This window comes from Macrotis lagotis, chromosome 3 (genome assembly GCF_037893015.1).
Source record: "Macrotis lagotis isolate mMagLag1 chromosome 3, bilby.v1.9.chrom.fasta, whole genome shotgun sequence".
Taxonomy (NCBI): domain Eukaryota; kingdom Metazoa; phylum Chordata; class Mammalia; order Peramelemorphia; family Peramelidae; genus Macrotis; species Macrotis lagotis.
The window spans coordinates 118,704,732-118,729,632 of record NC_133660.1 but is presented as its reverse complement, the minus strand read 5'-3'; the positions used below and the strand labels follow the sequence as shown (position 1 = coordinate 118,729,632).

The window sequence follows — 24,901 nt, the reverse complement described above, 5'->3', positions numbered from 1 at the left end:
CTTACATCCTCTTAGTCTCTTCTCTTTACAATCTCATAATCTAATAGATGCCAATGTTTGCTACGAGGGCACATCCAGGAGGTTTTGTTGCATTTAGGTAAATGAAAGACAGTGTTTGTGATAAGAAGGTCATGAGATGGACAAGTCTTCAGTAAAAGGTGACCACTGCTGTTGCCGTTTCCCACTCCATTCCTCCTAAGGACTCCCTGCCATTTCTGGTTATCTGAGCCTACTCTAGCATCACAATTATAAGTTTGTCCTCGTTTGGTACATTGATGATAAGGGTCTCCAGGTCTTCATAAAACTTTTCTTTAACTTCATCAGTGTTATTCATGATGGAAGCATAGGCATTGATTACATGGGGTGTAGAACATGTTCAAGGAAGACTAGTACCTTGGTGTGAGGGCTGCTGAGCCCTCTTCAGGACTGTTTTCCACCTTTGATGTCCACCTGAGCCATCTAACTCTCACCTGCGGCACCAAGAAGCTGTAGCATGCACAACAGCCAAATGCTAGCAAACCATTTCAGCAGGCAGACTAAACCAGGTTGAGGGTAACAGAGAGGTTCTCAAACTCATCGGTGAGTAGTGGGGGTATCCCCCCTCCAAGCATGTGAAGTCTTCCACTGGTGGAATGGGCAGAGGAGAGCAATTTGTTCCAAATGTCATGAAGCCAGCTGAAGCAGGTACTATGGAACTCTTAGAGCTTGGTTGGACATCAAAGATGCTAAAGTCATCCATCATCTAGGGCCATAACCAGTTGTTTTGACTTAGTCTTGCTAAGTTGGATCATGATGACTTTGGAAGAGAGAGTGAGGGGGCTGATTTTGCGTATCTCTACTGCACTTAAATCCAATATATGCATGCAACAAAAGACATCATTCATAACCATTCCTCAAAGTCCTGTGGCAAAAGGCAAGTAATAAAGCAGCAGTTGCAGATCCACTGGGAGCTGTAGTCATAGGCAGCCCAGGGCCATAGGATCATTTCTCCATCAAAAGCAACGGTTGGATCTGGCAGCCCCTGGGTGGTTGAGCAGCCCTTTTAAGGATCGAACTGTTAACCTCCTAATGTGAGAAGGGGATAGAAAAGGTGCCCTTAAAATTGGCTGCTTAACCAACCCTGGCTTGATTACCTCAGCAGGCAGGGAATTTCACAGTGTGGTTGAGACACAAAAAAATCTACAAAAAACATCGAAGAAGATTCCACTCACCATTGGTGCATGGAACATGCACACACTGATAGATAACACAAAATCCAATAGATCTGAAAGATGAACAGCTCTTGCTGCAAGAAAACTCAGCAGATATTGTATTCAAATAGCAGCTCTGAATGAAACAAGGTTGGCAAACAAAGTCCACCTTACTCAAGATAGAGCTGGATACATGTTTCTCTGGAGTTGTAAAAGTGAAAGGGAAGCTTGGATAGGTTTTTGCAATCAAAACTAATCTAGTCAACATTCTTGAATGCCTACCAAAAGGAGTGAAAGACAGGCTAACGACAATGAGATTACCATTCCCAGAAAAAAATGTTATTCCACCACCACCATCATCATCAGTGCCTCTTTTGTTATAGAAAAGATAGGAAAGGTGGGAGAAGGGGGGAATAATTTAGAGAAAATATAAGCTCCATTTTGGAAATATTGTGCTTAAAACTGTACAACTAGTTTGAGATGTCTGAAATGTGGTTAGTGATGCAAGATTAGATATCTACAGAGAGATTGGGGCTATAGATTTAGGTAGACTTGAAAATCATTCATAGAAATGGTAATTAATTCATAGGGCCTGATGGGATCACCAGGTAAAGAGAGCAGACAGTAAAGAATCCAGGAGAGAACCCTAAAGGATTCATAGGTTATAGGGTTTGACCTGAAAAAAAAAAAGACCAACAAAGGAGGTAAAGAAGCAATCAGATAGGAAGAATGTCAAGTGGTAAGCCAAAAAACTAGCAAAAGAGAGTATAAAGGAAGAGAGATTGATCAATAGGTTCAAAGACTTCAAAGAGGTCAGTGAGAATTGAGAAGAGGTCATTGGTTTTGGTAACTAAGAGATCATTCTTAACTTTGCTGGGAACAGTTTTAATGAAATGATAAAGTTGGAAGCCATATTATAAGGGCTTAAGAAGAAAATGAAAGGAGGGGAAAGCAGAGGCACTTAATGTAGATGGGTTTTTTAAGTTTAGCTATAAAGGGTTGAAGAAATATAGTATAATAGTGAGGATGGAAAGATCAAGTAAGAATTTTTTGTTTTGTTTTGAAGATTGCAGGAAATGAACCAGCGGACAAGGAGAGATTGAAAATAAATGAAAGAGTGGGGATGATGAAGAAGGCAATCTATTGGAGGAAATGTGAGATCACTTGAACAAATATCGGGGTTAGTATTGGTAAGGTGTAGAGCACTTTATCATGAGAGACCAGAGTGAAGAAATAGAAAGTGGCAAAAGACAGCTGTGTGATAAGAAATGAAGAAGAGCAGAGGAGTTCACAGCAAATAACCTAAATTTTTTTTCTTTAAAATATGTGGTCTTAGGGCAGAGTCAAGATGGTGACAGGAGAAGAGCCTCTCTTAGGTGTTCCATCTATAATATTTCAAAAATCATAAAATTATGGCTCTAACTAAATTTTTGAGAGATGAACCCACAGAAAGGTCCAGTGAGGCAGTTTTCCAGACAAAGGTAACCTGGAAAACAGTGGAAAGGTTCCAGGGCTGCAGGCCTGAGTGAAGGAACTTCAGCCTCCCAGAGGCAGCCACGACTCACAGCAGAGAGGGTAGTTTCCTGAGTTACACCCTGGGGAGCAACAGGAACAACTTGGGAGATCAGTGGGGGGACCTCTGCCAGAGTGAGCACATGAAGCCCAACCCTCAGGGCACTCAGCGAGCAGATCCAGAAAACAGAAGCAGGAGAAGCTGGTAAGCAGGAACCCCAGGCAACTGAGTCTTGAATGCTCAGCTTAATAAAGGTAGCAGAGTAGAGAGAGAGAGAGAGAGAGAGACTTCCAAGGTCTGCCCTCTGTATCTGGAACAGGACTCTGGGGCTCTGACCACATTCAGATCCTAATTACAGTCTAGGTCCCCCACAGAACAGCAGGGCCCCTGCACCTCAGTCCCATGGCAGAGGGGTGTGCTTGTGGTCATTCACAGACCAGGAGGGAAGATAGAGCTTCACACACTGAGATCCTTGTGGGAGGGTGTGTCCCAATAATACCCAAAAGCTCAGGAAGCACCCCAAAACCAGGCACAAACTGGGGAAATGAGTAAACAGAGAAAAAAGAGGAACATCATTGAGAAATACATTGTCTATGATCCCAAGAAGGATAAAAATACTCAATCTGAAGATGAGAAAGTACAAGCTTCTGCATCTAAAGACTCCAAGAAAAACAGAAATTTGGATCAAGCAATGACAGAGCTAAAAAAAGATTATGTAAATCAAGTAAGGGAGATAGAAGAACAATTGGGAAAAGAAATGAGAGAGATGCAGGAAAAACATGAATAAGAAGTCAGCAGTTTAGTCAAGGAGATCCCAAAAAATGCTGAAGAAAACATGTTAAAAACAAGCATAAGTCATATAGATAAAACAGTTCAAAATAGTTATTAAGGAGAAGAATGCTTTAAAAAGCAGAATTGACCAGATGGAAAAAGAGATAAGAAAGCTCTCTGAGGAAAAAAAAATCCTTCAGATGTAGAATGGAGCTAAAGGAATCTTTTGACTTTACAAGAAAACAAGATACAATACTTCGACACCAAAAGAATGAAAAATTAGAAGAAAATGTGAAACATCTCATTGAAAAAAACAATTGATCTGGAAAACAGATTCATGAAAGATAATTTAAAAATTATTGGGATACCTGAAAGTCATGATCAGGAAAAGAGCCTTGACCTCATTTTTAAAGAATTCCTACAGGAAAACTGCCAAGATATCCTAGAAGCAGAGGGCAAAATAGAAATGGATAGAATCCATTGATCTCCCCTAAAAGAGATCCAAAAAAAACCAACACCCAGGAATATTATAGCCAATTTCCATAACTTCCAAGTCAAAGAGAAAATATTACAAGCAGCCAGAAGGACACAATTCAAATAACGTGGAGCTGCCGTCAGGATCACACAGGACTTAGCAGCACCTTCATTAAGGGCACATAGGGCTTGGAATATAATATTCTGGAAAGCAAAAGAGCTTGGAATGCAACCAAGAATCAACTACCCAGCAAAACTAATCATCCTCAGGGGGCAGAGCCAAGATGGCGACAAGAGAGGATGTCTCTTAGGTGCTCTCTCTTAAAACTTATAAACTAAGGACTCTAAATAAATTTTTGAGAGACATAACTCACAGAGGGACCCAATGAAGCAGTTCTCCAACTCAAGGTAACCTGGAAAAGAGTGGAAAGGCTCTGCTACCCTGGGTTGGAGGGGCAGTCTGCCAGAGGGGTGGCCCACCAAAGCAAAGGAACTTCAGCTTCCTGGAGGCAGCCTCAGGGAGCTGGGAGCAGCAGCTCACAGCAGCAGGGGAGTTTCCTGATCTTCACCCCAGGGAGCACCAGGCACAACTTAGGAGATTAGCAGGGGGGACATGTGCCAGAGCAAGCACGTGAAGCCCAGACATCAGGGCACACAGCAAGCAGTGTGGCTGCAGCAGCCCAGATTCAGGAAGCAGAAGCCAGTAAACAGGAGCCCCCAGGCATGAGTACAGAGCCTAGGGAGGGAGCAGAGAGAGACTGTCAAGCTCTGTCTTCTGTCCCTGGAACAGGACTCTGGGTGTGTGACCACATTCAGGTCCTCATCACAGTCTAAGCCCCCCTATAGAACAGCAAGGCCACCCCACATCAGCCCCGTGGAAGAGTGGGGTGCTTATGGTCATTCACAGACCAGGAGGGAAGATAGAGACTAACATACGGAGATCCTTGTGGGGATGTCCCAAAAGCTCAGGAAGAACCCCAAAACCAGGCTCAGGCTGGGAAAATGAGTAAGCAGAGAAAAAAGAGGAACACCATTGACAAATACTTTGCCTGTGAGCCCAAGAAGGATCAAAACAGTCTGAAGATAAGGAAGTCCACGCTCATGCATCTAAGGACTCCAAGATAAACAGAAATTGGGCTCAAGCTATGACAGAGCTCAAAAAAGACTTTGAAAGTCAAGTGAGGGAGATAGAAGAAAGATTGGGAAAAGAAATGAGAGAGAGAGAGAGAGATGCAGGAAAAACACGAAAAATAAAGTCAGCAGCTTAGTCAAGAAGATCCAAAAAATGCTGAAGAAAATAGCATGCTAAAATCCAGCTTAGGTCAAATGGATAAAACAGTTCAAAAAGTTATTGAGGAGAAAAATGCTTTAAAAATCAGAATTGGCCAGATGGAAAAAGAGATAATAAAGTTCTCTGAGGAAAACAAATCCTTCAGACAAAGAATAGAACTCAGGGAGATTCCTGATTTTACAAGAAATCAGGGTTCAATACTTCAAAACCAAACAAATGAAAAATTAGAAGAAAATGTGAAACATCTCATTGAAAAAACAACTGATCTGGAAACAGATTTAGGAAAGATAATTTAAAAATTATTGGAGTACCTGAAAGTCATGAACAGGAAAAGAGCCTTGACCTCATTTTCAAAGAATTACTACAGGAAAATTGCCCTGATATCCTAGAAGCAGAGGGCAAAATAGAAATGGAGAGAATCCACCAATCTCCCCCAGAAAGAGATCAAAAAAAAAAAAAAAAACCCAACCCCCAGGAATATTATAACCAAGTTCCAGAACTCCCAAGTCAAAGAGAAAATATTATAAACAGCCAGAAGGATACAATTCAGATATCGTGAAGCTGCATTCAGGATCACACAGGATTTAGCAGCAAATACATTAAAAGCTCATAGGGCTTGGAATATAATATAGTGGAAGGCAAAAGAGCTTAGAATGCAACCAGGAATCAACTACCCAGCAAAACTGAACATCCTCTTACAGGGAAAAAGATGGGCTTTCAATGAACCAGGGGAATTTCAAATGTTCCTGTTCGAATGACCAGAGCTGAACAGAAGGTTTGATCTTAAAATACAGGACTCAGGTGAAGCATAGAGATTGGAGAAGGGTAAAATATGAGGTACTTAATGATGATGAACTGCATATCTTCCTATATAGAAAAATGACACTGATAATACTCATATGAACCTTCTCAGTTAATAGAGCAGGTAGAAGGAGCTTTTGTAGATGAAGCACAGGAGAAAGCTGCATTTGAAGATAAAATGTGGTGTAAAAATGGAGTCAGTAGAAAAAAGGGAAATGTAATGGGAGAAAGAAAAAGGAGAGTGGGGAATAGGCCAAGATATTTCATATAATAAGATTTTTCTTTATTACAATGAGCTATTGCAATGATATGGAATGGGGAAGGCAAGGGGGAATGAAGGAATCTTCACTCTCATGAGAGGTGGCTAGGAGAGGAACCAGCATATGTATTCAATGGGGTATAAACAACTAGAGTAAGAAGGAGAGAAGGGGGACAAGGGGAAGGGGTGGGGATGTGAAAGAAGGAGGAGAGGATGGACCATGGGGGGCGAGTGGTCAGATATAACACATTTTCCTTTTTACTTCTTGTAAGGGGCTGGGATTGGATGGCCTGTCCAGGACCATAGGGCCGGGTGGAAGCTGGGCCTAAGGGGTGGTATGGGGGCTTGGGGCCTCTTGGCCCCAGGGCCAGGGATCTGTCTGCTGCACCACTTAGCTACAACAGAGTCAGAGTGAAAGGAGAGAGAGAAAATATAGTACATGGTGGTGGAGAAGTACGAAAAGAGGGAGTTGCAATCAGAAATGACAACAGTGGAAAAATATGGAAGTAACTTTTGTGATGGACTTATCATAATGAATGTGATCCACCCATGACAGAGTTGGTGGTGTTGGAACACAGACTGAAGCACATTTTTTACTATTATTATTTGGGGGGAGGGGTGCAGATCAAATGGGACTGGGTGGCATGCCTGGGGCTGCATAGCTAGGTGATTGTTGGGTGTCTGAGGCCAGATTTGGACTCAGGTGCTCCTGGATCAAGGGTCAGTGCTCTGTCCACCACCTGGCTGCCCCTACTATTATTACTATTTTATTTTATTTTGGGTCTTTTTTTCCCTTTTTTTTTTTGGTTTTTGAAGGGCAATGGGGTTGGGGTGGCTTGCATGGGGTCGCACAACTGGGTAATTCTTGGGTGTATGGGGCTGGATTTGGGTTTGGGTGCTCCTGGCTCCAGGGTTGGTGCTCCATCCACTGCACCACCTGGCCATACCTACAATTATTACTATTATTTTTTTAATTTTAATTTTTTTCTCTCCCCTTTACTTTATTGCTCAAGCGAGTTTATATTTTTGGGGGAGGGGTTATTTTGTTTACTCTTGAACAAGAATATTTTATTAATGTGCAAAAAACATTATTTGTACAAAATGAGAATAAATAAATTTTTAAAAAACTGAACATCCTCTTCCAGGGGAAAAGATAGATTTTCAATGAACCAAGGGAATTTCGATTGTTTCTGTTGAAACAACTAGAGCTGAACAGAAAGTATGATCTTCAAATACAGGACTCAGGTGAAGCATAGAGAGAGGAGGAGAAGGGTAAAATATAAGGGACTTGATGATGATGAACTGCATGCATTCCTGCATAGAAAATGATACTGATAATACTCATATGAAATTTCTCATTTAATAGAGCAGGTAGAAAGAACTTTTATAGATGAACCACAGAGAGAGCTGAATTTGAAGATTTTTTGTAAAAAATGGAATCAATGGCTAAAAAGGAAATGTAATGGGAGTAAGAGAAAGGAGAGGTGGAATGGGCTAAGATATTTCATATAATAAGATTTTTAATTGCAATGATATAGAAGAGGGGAAGATGAGGGGGAATGAGGGAAACTTTCCTCTCATCAGAGGTGGCTAGGAGAGGAAACAGCATATATACTCAATGGGGTATAGACATCTAGACTAAGAAGGAGAGAAGGGGGATGGGGGAAGGTGGGGTGTGAGTTATGGAGGAGAGGGTGGACCATGGGGAAGAGTGATCAGATATAACACATTTTCTTTTTTCACTTCTTGCAAAGGGCCGGGATTGGATCACCTGTCCAGGACCACAGGGCCGGCTGGTTGCTGAGCCTTAGGGGTGGTCTGTGGCCTCGGGGCCTCTTGACCCCAGAGCTGGTGATCAGTCTGCTGTGCCATTCAGCTTACCCTAATAACACATTTAAGAATAGGGACAGAGTGAAAGGAGAGAGAAAATATAGTATATGGTAATAGGGAAGAACAAATGGAGGGAGCTGCAATCAGCAACGGGAACAGTGGGAAAATATGGAAGTAGCTTTTTTGATGGATTTATCATGAAGAATGTGATCCACCTGAAACAGAGCTGGTGATGTTGGGACACAGACTGAAGCCCATTTTTTAAATATTTTTTATTTTTATTTTTTTCTCTTCCCTTTATTGTTCATGAGGGTCTATATTTGGGGGGAGGTATTATGTTTACTCTTAAACAAGAATATTTTAGTAGGGTATTAAAAAACCCATCATTTGTACAAAAGAATCATCTAATCCAATTCACTTGTCTTGGAGATGAGAGGAAGAGTAAAATCTTGTCTTTCCTATGTACTAGCTAAGCCTCAGTTTTCTCAACTGAAAAAATGAATTCAATAGTACTTGCATTACCTCCCTCACACTACTGTTATGAGGCACAAAATGAGATAATGTATTTTGTAAATTTTAAAGCACTTTGAAAACTTTAAAACCGTATATAAAATATTGAGTATTAATGCTACTCTGTGGAAACAAGCCCAGATATTATTATTCCTCTTACAATGTATGTACCATAAATACATAGTAACATGGCAGCAGAAATATTACAGCTTCCTAACCTCCAAATTCTATTATTGCTCTTAGACTTCAATGACAACCTAGATCAATAGATTGTAAAGTTACATATTAATAAACAGTAACTCTAAGTAGTAGAGTTTAAGCTCCTTGAGGATCAAGAATGTTTTGTTTCCATCTTTGTATTCCTGGATACTACACACAAAACAGTTATGGAACCAGTGTCTAGCACAATACTTCTGGTAGAGCTGGGAGACACTCAATAAAGCTTACTGATCTAAACTAAACTGAATCAATTTATTTTAAGCTCAAATTTGGGGATCCAAAAATTCATAAGATTCACTTCTAACTGCTTAAAAGGTTTGAATTATAAGTGGGGAAAAAGAAACAGAATGAAATTCAACTTATGTTATTGCTTTTATATGGTCTTGGGCATTTAGAAAGCTGTGGTGGAATCCATTAGAATATTATTGTTCAGTAAACTATAACTCTTTAGGATCCCAATTGGAATTTTCTTGGTAAATATACTAGAATTTCCTTCTCTAGTTCATGTTACAGATGAAGAAACTGAGATAAACAGGATGAAGTGACTAGCCCAGTGTCTCACAGAGGATCATTCACTTAAATCAAATTGACCTGAAAGTCAAGACAGCACTTTCCTGATGTCTTTTGTCTTTTGGGGGAAAATGAAAAACAACAATAAAAAAGGTAAAAGGTGGTGCCTGCTCTCAAGAAATTTGTTGGTTGATAGAGGAGACAAACTGAAAACTATGTGCTCCTAAATTATATACAGGATAAACTGGAGTCAATCAATAAAGAAAAGTTGTGACCTCTGAAAAAAATAAATTAAATAAAATATGTGGAATCAATTGAGAAAGTGAGGGAAGGGAGAGTTATAGGAGGTTTGAGGAGAAATGAAAAGTTTTGGGAGAGCCTCTGTGGAGACTGGGATAGTAAATTGATTAAGGGATGCTTAGTAGGATTAATAACAGCTTCAGGGACACAAGTGAAGTTGTTTTAGACAAATCTGTAGTGGATTCAATCAGAACCCTTGCTGAATTTTCTACCTTTGCTCTGCAACAAGTACAAAGGAACAAAGATGACATATGATCTGACTGTGCATAAACAGTGATATGCTAAGGGAGCAAAGGATTCAAGAGAGGAGGGCAGTGTAGAGTTGAGTTGGTTCAGTAACAGTCAAGAATTTGATGGGGATGAGAGAGAGAGAGAGAGAGAGAGAGAGAGAGAGAGAGAGAGTTTTGCTATTACTGTTTTGGTTGGGAATTCTTTTTTCTAGTTTAGGCTTTTTTTACTTTGTGTTGTTTATTAGACCATAGTGAATAGTTGCTCTATCAAAGAAATTTAAGGAAAAAAAAAAGAGTTCTAAATTTTCTAGTCAAAGAACTAAGGAAGCATCAGTTCATAGGATCATCAGTTTGGAGTCAAAAGAGAGGTAATCTAGTTTGACCTCCTTTCTTTATAGAGGAATAAATGAGGCCCAACATTGTTAACTAACTTATCTCAATTAGTTAACACAGGGGATATTGCCAAGATATGAACTCAGGCTGTGACTCAAAAGCCAGTTCGTTTTCTACTATAACTGCTAAATCCTAATTAGATTAGGGCCATCATTCTCTATGATTCTGGCATGATAAAGATTGGTATTGGCCTCAATGTTTGCTTTACAAATACCAAGAATTTAAGGATGAAAGAGATAAGGAATTTTCACCCAGAATCTGGATCACTAAATATAAGACTCCAGGGGCTGAAATGAAATCACAGCATATACCAACTCTGATGCTTCTCTTCAAAATAGTAAGGAACGAAATACATCCAGATGATATGAAGCCCTATTTCCTTTAGCAATAGGCAATCATTAGACATCCAGTCCAAGCAATGCTATGTCTTTGTCTGAGACTCTCATCTCTTCCATTAGGCTTGATGTAATAATTTCTCTTTTAGATGATGCTAGGCCTTTGCCATTTGAATAGGTTAGCTATTATGGCTTATTATAACTTTCCCCATCTGTTGGCTATGTTGAGCTCAGATTTCTATATTACTCTAAGATTTACAATCACCTTTACCACCTTTATACCAATCCTGTAAGGTCATGTAAGTATCTCCAGTTTCCTTATGAGGAAAATTAGTTTCAGAGAAGAGAAACCAAACAGGTAAATATCCAGGACTTGTTCCTTTGCAATGGATAGAATATTGAACTTAGAACCAAGAAGTCAAAAAAAGACATGTTCAAATTCTGCATCTTCACTTGTAAAAACCAAGACATCTTAATAATGGTTCTACCTTCTTCTTGGGGTAGAATGAGATTCAAATGAAATATGCTATTCTGAAAACTTTAAAACATAAAGTCAATTCCAGTAACTTAATAATTAGTGCTTTTCCCTTAACAAGAAAATATTGGTGATATTAAAAAACGTAAAAAAATCAATAAAATATATTTCTAAAAGGAAAAAAAAAAGATAGGCCTTTGTTTCCAGGAGAAGTTGGGGTTGTTGAAAGAATGTGTTTGATAAACAGTGGAATTGGGGAGAACCCCAAGTGGGGCTCTCAGAGATATCACATGGCCCAGAGCCAGTTTCCTATAGTCATTTCCTTCCAATTCCAAAGAAATTCTGGCCCCAGGATTTGGGTCACCTTGATTCTCCTTAGTCAGCATTCTCTGGGGAAAAGAAATCAAGTTTCATAAAATCTCTGAAATAAGCCCCGACTATCTCTTTAAGGTATTCTTAAAGGTCTTAACAAAAGGGGGGGGAAAGTGTGATATAAAATTATAATGTTGAGATGTTATGAAGTGTCTCATATTAAATGAAGTAATTAGAGTCCTCTTCATAGCTCTGACACTTACTGGTTGTGAAGAAGGAAGGTAAAAATAGACAGATGGGATTTCAGAACTTACCACATGTAACCTGTTTGAGGTTGGGGAATATGGGATATTCAGGGAGAACAAGAATCTCTGACATGAAGGCTATTTAACCCTTTTTAGGGCTGATCATAAACTTTTGGTGAACACTTTTCCTCCAACACTCACCTGTAGCCACAAGAAGTTATAGCTTATGCAATAACTACACCCTGGTAAAACCATTTTGGCAGATCATAACCTACAGACCTCAAACCTATTGGTGACTTAGGGGAATGTCTACCTCAAACATGTGAAGACCTCCCCAGGTAGAATGGATGAATAAATACAATGTGTTCCAATGATCATGAACCTGGCTAAAGCAGATACTCTTAGAAATTGCTCAGGTATTGAAGATGCCAAGACCATCCTATGCATCTCAAGGTATTACCAGTCATCTTGACTTTTTTATTGCCACTAAGCTTGGATGACTCTGGAAAAGAGCATGAAATTGATAATTTTGTACCTCACTTTAATCCAATTCACAAGTAAATCAAGACTTCTCCCATGATGTCACTGGTTTCTTCTAAACAAAGAATGAACAACATGAGCTGTTTGAGGGTAATCATTCTCTAGATTCCAGTTAACTACAATGTTACTGCAATGTTAAAGAAAAGGAGGAAAGCTCAAGCAGCTTGAAGTCAGAGGATCTGCTTTCAAACCTTATGCTCTTGCCACTATATAATCTTGGACTTAATCTCATTTTAATAAAAATCTCATTTGCAAAAATTTTCTACCCTGGCTCTTAGAAGAATGGATAGTTTCCTGCGAAAAAATTATTCTATAAGTCTCATAAATATTTTGTAGTCAAGGTTTCAGTCATTATTTTAAAAATATTGGATTCAATGAGTCTAAGCCAGAAAAATTAGCAAACAAAATCAAAGTTTTATCATATCCAGGTTCTTTACATAATTTTGGAGTTGCTTTACATATTTCTGAAGGTGTTGCATCTATCATTTCATTGTAAGGAGGACCCTCCAGTGAGAAAACTTCTGACAACAAAGATCAGCACCTGCTTTATAACTTAAGAGAGTCATTTGAGGCACTGAGAAGTTAACTTGCCCAGGATTACATAGCCAGCATGTGTGAGAGGCAGCTTTGATTCATATATATCCCCAACTCTGAGGTCACTCTCTCTCCATTAGGACCACATTGCTTCTCTGCAATTTGTATGTTTTTAGTAAATTTTTGTTCCATTAAATTGAATTTATTATAAAAGGAGCAATGTTTTTATCATTGAAAACAGATTTTAGATCCAATTAGGATCCCATTGGAAGGGAAACGCATAGCAACCAGAGTTGATATCATAAATCTGGGTGACATATGCAAATGTTTCCCAATCAAAAATTGTGAAAATAGGGGCAGCTAGGTGGCATAGCGGATAAAGCACCGGCCTTGGAGTCAGGAGTACCTGGGTTCAAATCCGGTCTCAGACACTTAATAATTACCTAGCTGTGTGGCCTTGGGCAAGCCACTTAACCCCATTTGCCTTGCAAAAAAAAAAAATTGTGAAAATGATGGACAAAGAGTTTGTCAGGCAAGTACCTTATATAGATTAATGGTTTGGCAAATATTTGTTTGCTGACCAATAATTTTTTTAAAAAAGTAAAGAAATGTTTATAGCTTTTACCCTAGTCATCCCACCACTGAGCACATACCCCAGAGAAATTAAAGACAAAAAGACAAAACAAAAAAATTTTAGAGATTCTATACATAATTAAACTATATACAATAGAATTTTTTGTGTCAGCCACAAACATGTTAGCAAACAAAACTGGAAGCAAAAGTAAATGACCCTAAATCAAAGAATGGCTAAACAAATTGATGGGAATGGAATATTTTTTATTCTGTGGAAAATAGTGAATGCAAAAATTTCAGAGAAAAAAATAAAGAGAGCAACATAATAGAGCCTCTATTAACTGCAGATGAAATCACTCAAAGACAACTGAGCTCAGAAGAACTGCAATAAACAAATCCGGATCCAGTGAACAGAGCATAAAGTGTATATCCATCCCCTTGGTTAGGAGGTGAAGGACCATGGATGTAATGTCAAATGTGCTCACAATATTCATTGATTTTCTTAGCTATTTTTCTTTTTTTAAAAGGGAAGCTTTCAAAGAATGACCTCAAAGATAAGGTATGCAAAGACAATTCCCCCATTCCCTGGCCTAAGTAAGAGATCCATGGTTGTGATTCATTACATATGCTTGCAGAATTTTTCCAAATTTTAGTCAGTTTTGCTTATGTTTCTCTCTTCCTCTTTTTCTTTCTTTTCAAAATATTCTTTGTTATGTGGGATAGTTTTCTGGGATTGGGAGAAAGACTAGTTGGGTTAATAGGATAAATCTAGGCAATGGAAAAGAAACTCAAAATTTATTTGTAAAAATTAAAAAATAAAGGGGAGAATTCAATAGGCTGGGAAATGATACAATGTGAAGTCAAAAGGCATCAATAAAAACTTTTAAATAGTGTTTTAAAACATAATGACTTAAGAAATTAATTGGAATCACAGGTATAGAACCAGAAGGGACCATAGATGTAATACAAAACAACCCCTTCTAGCTCATTTCCCCAAAACATATAAAAGCAATGAATACCATAGAGAATAAGAAGAAATAATATGGATAAAACAAACCAAAAATATTGATCATGAAATGGAGTTATGTGGTTACCCAGAATTTTTGCTAAGCAAAGATCATTTAATTCATTATTCCCTCCAAAAAACCAAGCTTAAGATAATTCATGGGGAATCCTATAAACTTTATAGTTCCCTGGGAAAACTTAATCCTGCATCCCTCAGGGTACTGTCTGCAGCCACAAATGCTGAGGAAGAAAAAAATATGAGAGAGAGGCCAAGCCAAGCAATAATACAGTGTAAGTCTCCCTATGGAGGGATTGCCACTATAGTGACAATTATCCTCTGATCTGGCATACATCCTCTGCAGTGTAAGGTCTATCATGAATTCCTCAAGCTGCTTATCAAATAGCCACCACTGAGAATGTGTTTTTTGTTACTTTTATAATCCTTGACCCCTTGGCAAATTTCAAAAGTAGGTCTATTCAGTGCAGCAGAACAATCCTAATCATAGCTATAGAACAGCCAGGAGGGTTACAACGCATGATACCAACAGGGGAATAAAGAAAACATAGATGATTACCCAAACAAAATACTCAAACACCCCTTTCAATTTCTTAAAGTTGGCTTTGTCATAATGAATATACTATATTTTTGTTTTTGTTTTGGCAATGCAATGGAAATAAGTAACTTACCCAAAGTCACACAATTAAGTAATTATTAAGTGTCTGAGGCTGGATTTGAACTAAGGTGCTCTACCAACTCTGGTGCTCTATCCACCTAGCTGCCCCAAGAATATACTATTAATTCTAATGTATTTCCCTACCATGATTTCATATTCTTCTCCAAAGAGCAATACAACTCTTATAACAGCTTTCCTCTTCCCACCCACAACATTGTTTCCAGTTTAATTTTCCATTTCATCTTCTTTTTGAAAATTTATAGGATGACTTTCTGTGGCTCCCACTTTGTGCAAGAAAAAATAGTTTATGTGATGCTGTATTTTATGAATCCTTAGATAGGTCTGCTAGCATCCTGCAATTAGTAAGGTATCTGAAAGATTCAAATCTTACCTTTGTTTCAGACAACATGAACCTGGGCAAATTACAAACTCTAGAGAGGCTCAATTTCATCACTCACAAAATGAAGATAATAGGTTCTTCCAAAGCAAAGCATTTGGCAAGGTTTTAATCACAAATGTATACAGATTATATAAATATGCATATCCCTTATAAATATAAAGTACTACTAGGTAGTACAGTGAATAGAGCATTAGAGTCAGGAGGACCTGAGTTCAAATCCAGCCTCAGCCATGTGATATTTACTAGTTGTGTGACCTTGGTCAAGTCACTTAACTTCGATTGCCTCACATCCTTATCTTCAGAGAGCCTGGATCACTGGACCGATATAACTCCAGAGAAGAAAATGAGACTGGTCACTCAGCACAGCATCCCCTCACTCAAATTCAATTTATATGCATGTCATGGCATCACCTCCTTAATATCATGGTCTTCTTCAACAACAAAGAACAAACAACAGCAAAGTACTACTATAATGTCCAAGAGGTCTTACAATGATACTGTAGGCGTGGGATATAAATACCATGTTTAATGAAGCACTTAGGTCTCTGATAATTCACAAAGCTGATAAGGAAAGTATTCTTTTATTTGCTACTTGCCATCATCATTTAAAGACAGTGATATAATTGACAGAGTCTGGACTTGTAGTCAGGAAGACCTGAATTCAATTCTGCCTCAGAGATTTTCTAGAACTCCAAGCAAATCACTTATAAACTCTGTCAGCCTCAACTTCCTCATCTATAAAATTATAATTATAATAGCATCAGGCTCATTGAGTGGTTCTGAGGTTCAAATGTATTTGGTCATATTATATAAATGTTATTAATATTCATACTGATGTGGCCTCAGGCAAGGCTCTACTGTTTGGGAAAATAAAAATGTTGGAGTAGATGATCTCTGATTCATTCAATTTCTAAATCTACTGTTAAGATACTACAGTCTTTCAGTAATTAGAACTTCTTGAGCTTGGATTGCTCTCCCTGAGAAAAGGAATTTCCTATGAATTTCCTTTGAAGGTTCAAAGGAATATTTCTTAAGAGGTAGACATAAGTAGCATAAAATACCCACAGAAGCTCTTAAGTAATTAAGGTAAAGCAAAGGTCTAAGTGCCTTTCATGGAAGTCATAAGAGTACAGGGCTATAATTTGTTTTTTTCAAGTAAAGAAGAGTTATCACATAGTCTTCAAAGTTTAAAATAACCTTGTATAAATCACCATGGAAATAGTAGCTTATGATTCTAATGATGTATTTCTGGATTAATCAGTTAAAAAAAAATCTGGGCCATGTTGAGTCCCAATTCAATAGGATAGATGAGGTCATACTATTTTTTTAAATGGCAGCAATTAAAAGTTGAATTAGACATGACTGAATACATGACTGTCATTTTGATACATTCTTAATTAGGGGCATACCTGATAAGAAGGGATCTGGCCATTGCAGATCTCTGTCTGTAAAGATCATTATTTGACCTTTCTGTGTGGAGAAAAAAGGACAGGGGTCTGGGAAGGTTTTGTAATTCAAGCCAGAACTTCCCATCACAACTTCCTATTCTTGCAACAACCCTGGAAGTAGGTGCTTTTATAATCGCCATTTTTATAGATGAAAAAACAGAGACAAACAGAAATAAAATGATTTGCACTGGATTTGAACTCAGGTCTTCCTAACTCCTTTGTTCAGTGTTCTATCCATTGTATAGCAGTTGTTCAACAATATCTGCAGAATAAATTCCCATCTGTCACCCTCCACAGTCCATTCCCCCAAGACTATTCAGGAATATCTGTCAGAGGAAAAATGTCCCTTTAATAAGGTTCTAGATTGAAAGTGAGGTGGATTTTTTCCAGTTTGTAAGAATGTGAAGAACAACTGTTGGAAGACTGGATCTTCATTGAGCTATATGTACTATTAGAAAGTACCTACTCTCTTCTCATGCAATATCAAAATTGCCTCCCCCCATCCCCTCTATCCAACATTCAATTCATCCAACAATTATTACATGCAAGTTACAATTTTAGGCACTGGAGACAAAAAGAAAGAAGTGCAAAATAGGCTCTTCTTCAAAGAATAATAATTTGAGGAAAGAGATAATAGCAACTAGAAAGATCAGGAAAACAGTTCTTGGAAGAGGTGGTATGTAAGCTGAATCTTTAAGGAATCTAAAGATTCTAAAATGTATTAGTGAGCAAGCAGTATATTCCAGGGATGGGTAGCAACCCATACAAAAGAACAGAAGTAAACCAGTTTGGCTGAAATGTAAGGTGCATTAAGGGGAAAGATGTTTGATGTGCCTACCAATCAATTCATGGGCCTACTGTGGAGGCAGCTAGGTGGCTCAGTGTATAGAGCCCTGGAGTCAAGAGGACCTGAGTTCAAATGTGACCACAAGACACTCTTAATCCCATTGCCTTAAATAAATAAAACTTTTTTTTAAAAAAGAGCCTACTGTGTCACTAGGAGTTGAGGATATATATATTTATATACAAAGAAAGAAAAAAAATCCTACTCTCAAGAAGTGTCTGTTTTGTATAAAGTGCCTGTTTCCATTGATTCTCTTACACAGTATATAAACACTGTATCTTCAAATGGGATGTTGTAGGAAAAAGAAATAAGCTTTCACTTTTTCTAGGGACAGGTGAAAAATATCTCACTCTGTGGTGCTTGTCCCTATGGAGTCAGAGGAAAACCTGTGTGTCTTTGACTTCCGATCTATAAAAATCTATGAGATAAGTTGCAGAGGAACTATTAAAAGTGTTAGCTTGAGAAAACTGAAAAGATGCTGGAGAGAAACTATCAAACACAGAAAGAAAGGAGATAGAGATATTTTCTAATGAATTTGTTTTCACTTTTATCTTGTGAAGGTTTTTTAACAAAAAAAGAACTTTACTTGGTATCTTGAAAGAAAGTGAATGGTTTAGGATAGCATTTTCACAAGTAGAAAGAAGACATGATGTTAATGTTATAGTGAGGATTTGAAGTATCTCTGGCTATGTTCTTTTGCAAAGTACAAATCTTGAAAATGTCTATTATTTTGTTTATTAATGTCATATATTCAGTAAATATTTCAGTTAACTTTGGCTAATTTTAAAAAATTCAATTAATTCACAATACTTTTCAGTAAATAAACATTGATTTAATTATAAAAGATAAAAATTTACATCATAGAAAAAATAATAATAATTAGCTTTGGAAAATGCAATTTCCCCAAGTTCAAAGCTTGTACTAAGCACTGAGAGTATAAATACCAAAATAAAAAAGTCCCTGCTTTTAAGGAACTTCTCATATAATAAGAAAAACAAATTTCTACATGAATAAATATAATACAAGTTGGGGAAATGTGATAGGAGCAAAGAAAAGATCCAAAGTTGTGTGAGAAGGTTAATATGATTTAGGGGCAGCAGCAGACAACCTAGTTCCCAAATAGCTTACTCTGCAAAAGAAAACTAAAAATTGCAGTAGACTGAAGAATGATAAAGAAATCAATCGAAACAATGATGACTTCATGTAATTCACAACTTCACAAAATTTAATTCAAAGCTCATAGGGCTTGGAACCTGGGGGTCAAATCACAGCCAACACTTGTTGCCTCCCAGGTATGACCTGAGGCCAGCTACAGACACTTATTCTCTTCTAAGACTGCATCCAGAAGGAGTGAGATTGGAAAGCTTTCCCAAGAAATTCCATTGTATATCAAAAAAAACAACAAAGCAGATTGGATTTGAGGAAAGCAGCAGAAGAAAGAATGAGACAGACAAATTCGGAACTCTGCCTCATTTATATACAATTCACACTCAAATCATCAACCTTTGATATTATTTGTTCTCTTTGAAAATGAAAGACAAACAATAACACCTTATCAAAATTGCTCAGATTGAGACCAGTCTAAGACTAAGATGTTTAGTCCTTTAACTTGAGACACCAGAGAGGATCCTGAAACTCAGTGCTCAACTCAGAAATCTATTGGAGAGTAGAATGGATGAAATAACTTCAAATCAGGAGATGAGAGTAAAAATTAGAATCAAAGTGACCCAGTATTAGTGCTAGTAGGCACAACCAACTCTGCACAAAATACAAGAGGTAGATGACTGAGACAAATGAAATATTAGACCAAAATATTTCATATTGAACAAAAAAGTAAATCTGCTATCAAGGACAGTTAGCCTAGAAAAGAGGTAGAAGATAATTTAGAATCATTGGATTCTCCAAAACCATAATCACATAAAAATCCAGGGAATTCTATTTCAAGAAATCAAAAATGAAATTTGTCCACATTTCCTGAAATTGGAAGGCAAAGATAGAAAGAATCCACCAATCACTTCCTGAAAGAAATCTCAAAAGGAAAAGTTCCCAGTATCATCATAGCCAAAATCCATATTTACAAAGAAAGAATTCAAAAAAAAAAAAGCAATTTAAATGCCAAAGAACCACAACCAAAATTGCACAAGTCTGGTAAATTCTACTACTAATGAGAGGACATCTTTTAATTACAAAAGACAAAAGATAGGCACCTATAATTAAGAATAATTTCTCTTGCAAAATTGAGTAGAAGTTTGGCAAAGTCTATAGACCCTTCCTTTTTAAGTCAATATTTTTTGAAAATATGTAAAAAAAATACAAAAATACAAAATATATAATACAATACAATATAAGTTCACTGATGTAGGTTAAGAACTTCTGCCAAGACAACTAGACTAGCCTTAGCATGTGTACAAATATTTCCTTCATCTTCTCTTCTTAAAAAGGAATTTATCAAAGTTTTGTGCTTGGCATAGTATAGTTGGCAATTATTAAATTTTTATAGCTTGATTGGTTGGATTTAAACCAAAAGCTTGATATAAACCACAAGCACATGAATAAAAGAAAAAGAAAAATGTGAAGGTAAAACAGGTAATAATGATGTTGATAAATGTTTTCTCCATGAAACAGCTTTGAAGTAGACTTCTTTGTTTCTCTGGAGAATGCATTTAAAGTGACCTTGCAGAAAAGAGTAACAAGGCATAGAATACTGTAATTAAATTTTACATTGTAGGAAGATTCAAATACCTCACCAAAAATTGTAAGAATAGAAGTACTAAGATTCTGAAGCCAGAATACATTGAAAAAGTGTATTTTCATGGAAATAAAGCTTACTTCTGAGATGATATAAAGTTGGATTACTCATATCTCTAATATTATATGTGAATATGCATATATGTTTATATATGCATATTGCACATATGTATTTGTATGTATGTATGTATATGACATTAGGAACTGTAAAATGATCTTCCACAAGAAGTTTCCATTGGTTTTCCCCTACTATGAAAAGAACATTTTAACTTTTTGATAGTCTAGTTTGAACATTGTGAGGGTAATGAAAGATAAAACTGATGGTATGTGAACAGAAAGAAAATTATTATTTCCTGATATGAAAGTCACAACAAAATTTACTGTCTATGTGTAGTAAGAATTAAAACAAAGGTTAATACTAACATAAAATTTGAAATAAAGGCAAGAGATGAGAAGAGAATACTGTGAACAATTATAACTGTTGCAATGTGACATTCAATAAGGCATTCATGCTCAAATGAAAAAAGCAAAGATAAAAATTTAACCAATGTAAGACAGTCATCACAAAGAGGCTAAAAGAACTTAGAAACTTTTTTTAGTCAATAATCTCATTAACTCTGCCTAGTATTAGAGATTTGCAAACTCAGATATGTAGGATGTGCAAGAATACGCAAAGTCAGTTGAAAAATATTAAAGAGCATGGTAGAAAATCATGAGCAATGATGACTTTTAAAGAATGGAGAAAAAACACATAGGGCAAAGAGATTCTGTAGAAAATATGACATAAGACTAAATGAACCAAAACATCCCCAAAGCATTTGGAGATGAAACTAATAAGAGAACAATCCATAAACCCAAAAAGGAATAAATGCATTAATATTTTATAAGATATTTTAATTATTGGTGACAGAGATACTTCCTCAATAAATCTCTAAAACCTCAGTCTTAGGAGTTCTATATGAAAAAATAGAAATGACATTAGAAATGGCATTTGGGGGGCAGCTAGGTGGCACAGTCCTGGAGTCAAGATTACCTGAGTTCAAATCTGGCCTCAGACACTTAATAATTACCTTGCTGTGTGGCCTTGGGCAAGCCACTTAACACCATTGCCTAGCAAAAAAAAAAAAAAAAAAGAAATGGCATTTAGGAAGACTGAAAGAACAAGTAGTCTAAACTCAAGTTATAGCAAGAAAATCTTTCCTGGAAACAAAATAATATTAAAAGCATCAAGGAATTACCTTAAAAAATTACCTTAAAAAGGTATTTCAGGGAAAAGAGGACAATAAAAGAATCAGAAAATTATAAACAATGTTAATACCCCAAAAGGAATATCAACAACTACCAAGCTAGATGTCTACTTCCATATCTTCATTCTGTAGGAGAATGATGTAGACTTATGTCAAATCTATCATCAGTGTAAATGAGAAGGAAAAAGAAACTTTTGCAAATAATTACTTTATTGCAAATATTGCAAATTTATTGCAAATATTTATTTTAGTTATTTTCAGTCATGCTCAATTCTTCATGATACCCTTTGGGATTTTCTTAACAGATAATACTGCTAAACTAGGTGGCAGCTAGGTGATGCAGTGGCTAGAACACCCAACCTGGAGTAAAGAGGACCTGAGATCAAATTCAGCCTCAGACACTTAACACTTACTTAGCTTTGTGACCTTGGGCAAGTCACTTAACTACATTGCCTTGCAAAAATAAAACTTCTCCAGTTCATTTTACAGATGAGGAAACTGAGGCAAATGGACTGAAGTGACTTGGCCATAACTAATGTATATACATATACATATATGGTAGTCATATAACTAATAAATTTCAGAGGCCAGAATTGAACTCAGGAAGGTATATCTACCTGGATCCTAGTAGGATAATACGTCTACTGAATCACCTAGTTGCTCCTAAATGTGTACATATACAGCAGACTTAATCTTTAAAGGAATATTGTTGCCACTAGGATTTTGGGGGTCATTAATTAAATATAAAATTTGGGGACCATTGAAAAGCAAAAGAATTTGTGCACTCTTTGGGATGTTGAAACTGCTCAGGAATTGATTATGAAACATAACAAAGTAAGCAGGTTAAAAACTTTTCCTCCTGAAGAGTCAATAAGCACTTTAAGACAGGGTGAATTAACAAAAGGCTAGGTGCAGGCTTTGTAGACAGAGGCAGAGACAGAGACAGGGAGATAGGTAAAGAGAGACAGAGATAAGGAACAGTCAAGTAGAATTGTCTGGGTCTGAGCAGAGGTTCAGCTCAAGTTTTATAGCTTTGTCCCTAATCTAGGCACTGAAGGCAAAAGGGGAAATCCCTCCCTCCTGAACAAAAAGTAGAAGGTTGAAAGCTGGGGGTTGGGAATGAGGAGACAGGATACAAATTTTACATTAAACAGTGAAACAATAGGAGCCAATTTACATCTCAAGAGCAAATATCCTCCACCCATTTAACAAGATTTAACAGCATTTAAGATTATAGAATTTATTTCTGCTACATTCGGAATTTTCTATATCAATATAATTGTCTAAAAGGTATAGAAAAAGACAAAATTAAACAGGGAGGAAGGAAGGAAGGAAGGAAGGAAGCAGGGAGGGAGGGAGTGAAGGAAGGAAGGAGGGAAAGAGAGGAGGGATGGATGGAGTGATTTCATCTTAGAGCCAAATATAGCCTTAATGGTTCTCTTCAACAAGAAGTATCTTGTGCATTTATTTACAAGAATCAAATAAAATTGCTGACCAAGTAACTATAAAACTGATGAGCCTATAGGCTCTTTGTTTGTTTTTTTAATTTTAAATGGGATTGCTACATGGGATGCTAAGCATAGTCTAATCTGAGGCTAGCTAAATATAATAGACTAAGTAAAATTATATTCAATCACTTACCAAAAAGGAAAGATCAGCGTCCAGGCAGAGGTTAGCTTTGAAGGTGAATAGAGTTACCTTTCCCAGGATTAAAGGTATGGAAATTTAGGGAATGTCAGTCTAAAGAGTGATATTCCAGAAGGAAAGGAGAGAGGTAATAGGACAACTAATAGAAAGATGATCAGGATGCTGGCATAATGAAATGTGAAGATTTAGTATCATGAGGTTTTTTGGGGGCATGAATATGAGATGCCTTTCAGATAATCAAGGTAGAGGACAGAGTATAAATTTGGGAGTTATCTAAAAGAGATGGCAATTCAAATTTCTATTCTATTGTGTATTGGTTATTTACTTCTTGCCTTCTCATATAGATTATAAACTTTGAAGATAGAGGCTACCTTATTTATTTCTATAAAACCCAGAGTCTCTTAAAATAGCTTGCAGATAAGTGTGAGCTTCTTAAGTATTTTCTGGACAGATGTGACAAACATCTCCACATGACAGGGATCTCTGAAGTTAACTCTATGGTCTTTCATGATGAGAGTCATCCTGGGACACAAAAATCTTGGATAATAATTTCCAGATTATGGCATAACTTTGAACACCAATTCAAGTCTTTATATAGGTTTAGGATAGGTGCTATATGAGGGCTATGAGCTGGGTCTAGAGCTAAAAAGGAAAAAGAAAATGGGCTGAACTGCATTTGCAAAATTACAAACTTTCCAATGTTCCCAAGAAACCCAGGAGTCAACATTAATGATCTCTTGGTCATGTTTTCATAATTATGCACTTTGTACCTAATAAATGTTGAAAAAGTGGTAGGCATTACTTAATAACTAGGTGGTTCAGTGGCTAGAATGCTGAGTCTGGAGCCAGAAAGACCTGAGTTCAAATATGAACTCAAACAATTACTAGTCTTGTGACCTGGGACAAGTCACTTGATTGCTTTAATTCTCGGGAACAGGAAATGGCAATGTCTTTGCCAAGAAAATCTCATAGATAGTATGGTCCACAAGGTCACAAAATGTTGGGCATTACCGAATAACCAAAAAAAATGTTTATTTAGAACTTCTATGTCAGTCACTATGCTAAGCACTAATTAAATGAAGGCATTAAACTTATTAGGTATTTACTAAGTACAAGACCTGTGATGAGTGGCAGTAATAGAAAGGCAAAAAAATGACATAACTCTTATTTTCAAGGAACTTATATTATTTTTATTAATAATCATTTAATTTAGAAAAACTCAGAAATGTCTTAGCAATTATTCCAAAATGTTAATAGATTCTGTTTAGACAATTCAAACATTCATTACCTTAGCCTTTACTCTTGCTAGTCTAGTCCGCTCTAGCCACCCTCTAACGACAGCCTGAAGCAAGATGACGGTTTTCAGGATCTTTGAGCTCATTTTGTCCTTACGCTTTTGGAGTTGAGGTCGAAAGGCAAAATAAATGTCAAAGTGTGGAGCAGTACTTTTGATGTCAGAACCAAGGCCAGTCGATTTGGCTCTAGAAATTAAAATGGAAAGATTGTTTTATGTTTATTTTTCAGATACTTTTAACTAACAATAGACAGATAGGTAGTCAAGAGATAGAATTTAAGACCTTAGT

At 36.9% G+C, this 24,901-nt stretch overlaps 1 protein-coding gene across 2 annotated transcripts in view; it reads right to left on the bottom strand.

Annotated features, from left to right (window-relative positions):
• Positions 1-24,901, bottom strand: part of IQCM (IQ motif containing M) — a 620,635-nt gene that overhangs the window by 287,060 nt on the left and 308,674 nt on the right. For both annotated transcript variants that reach the window (XM_074229157.1, XM_074229156.1), the window contains exon 9: positions 24,607-24,799. In XM_074229157.1, coding sequence (XP_074085258.1) covers positions 24,607-24,799 — 193 coding nt within the window. The remainder of the gene's footprint in view (positions 1-24,606; positions 24,800-24,901) is intronic.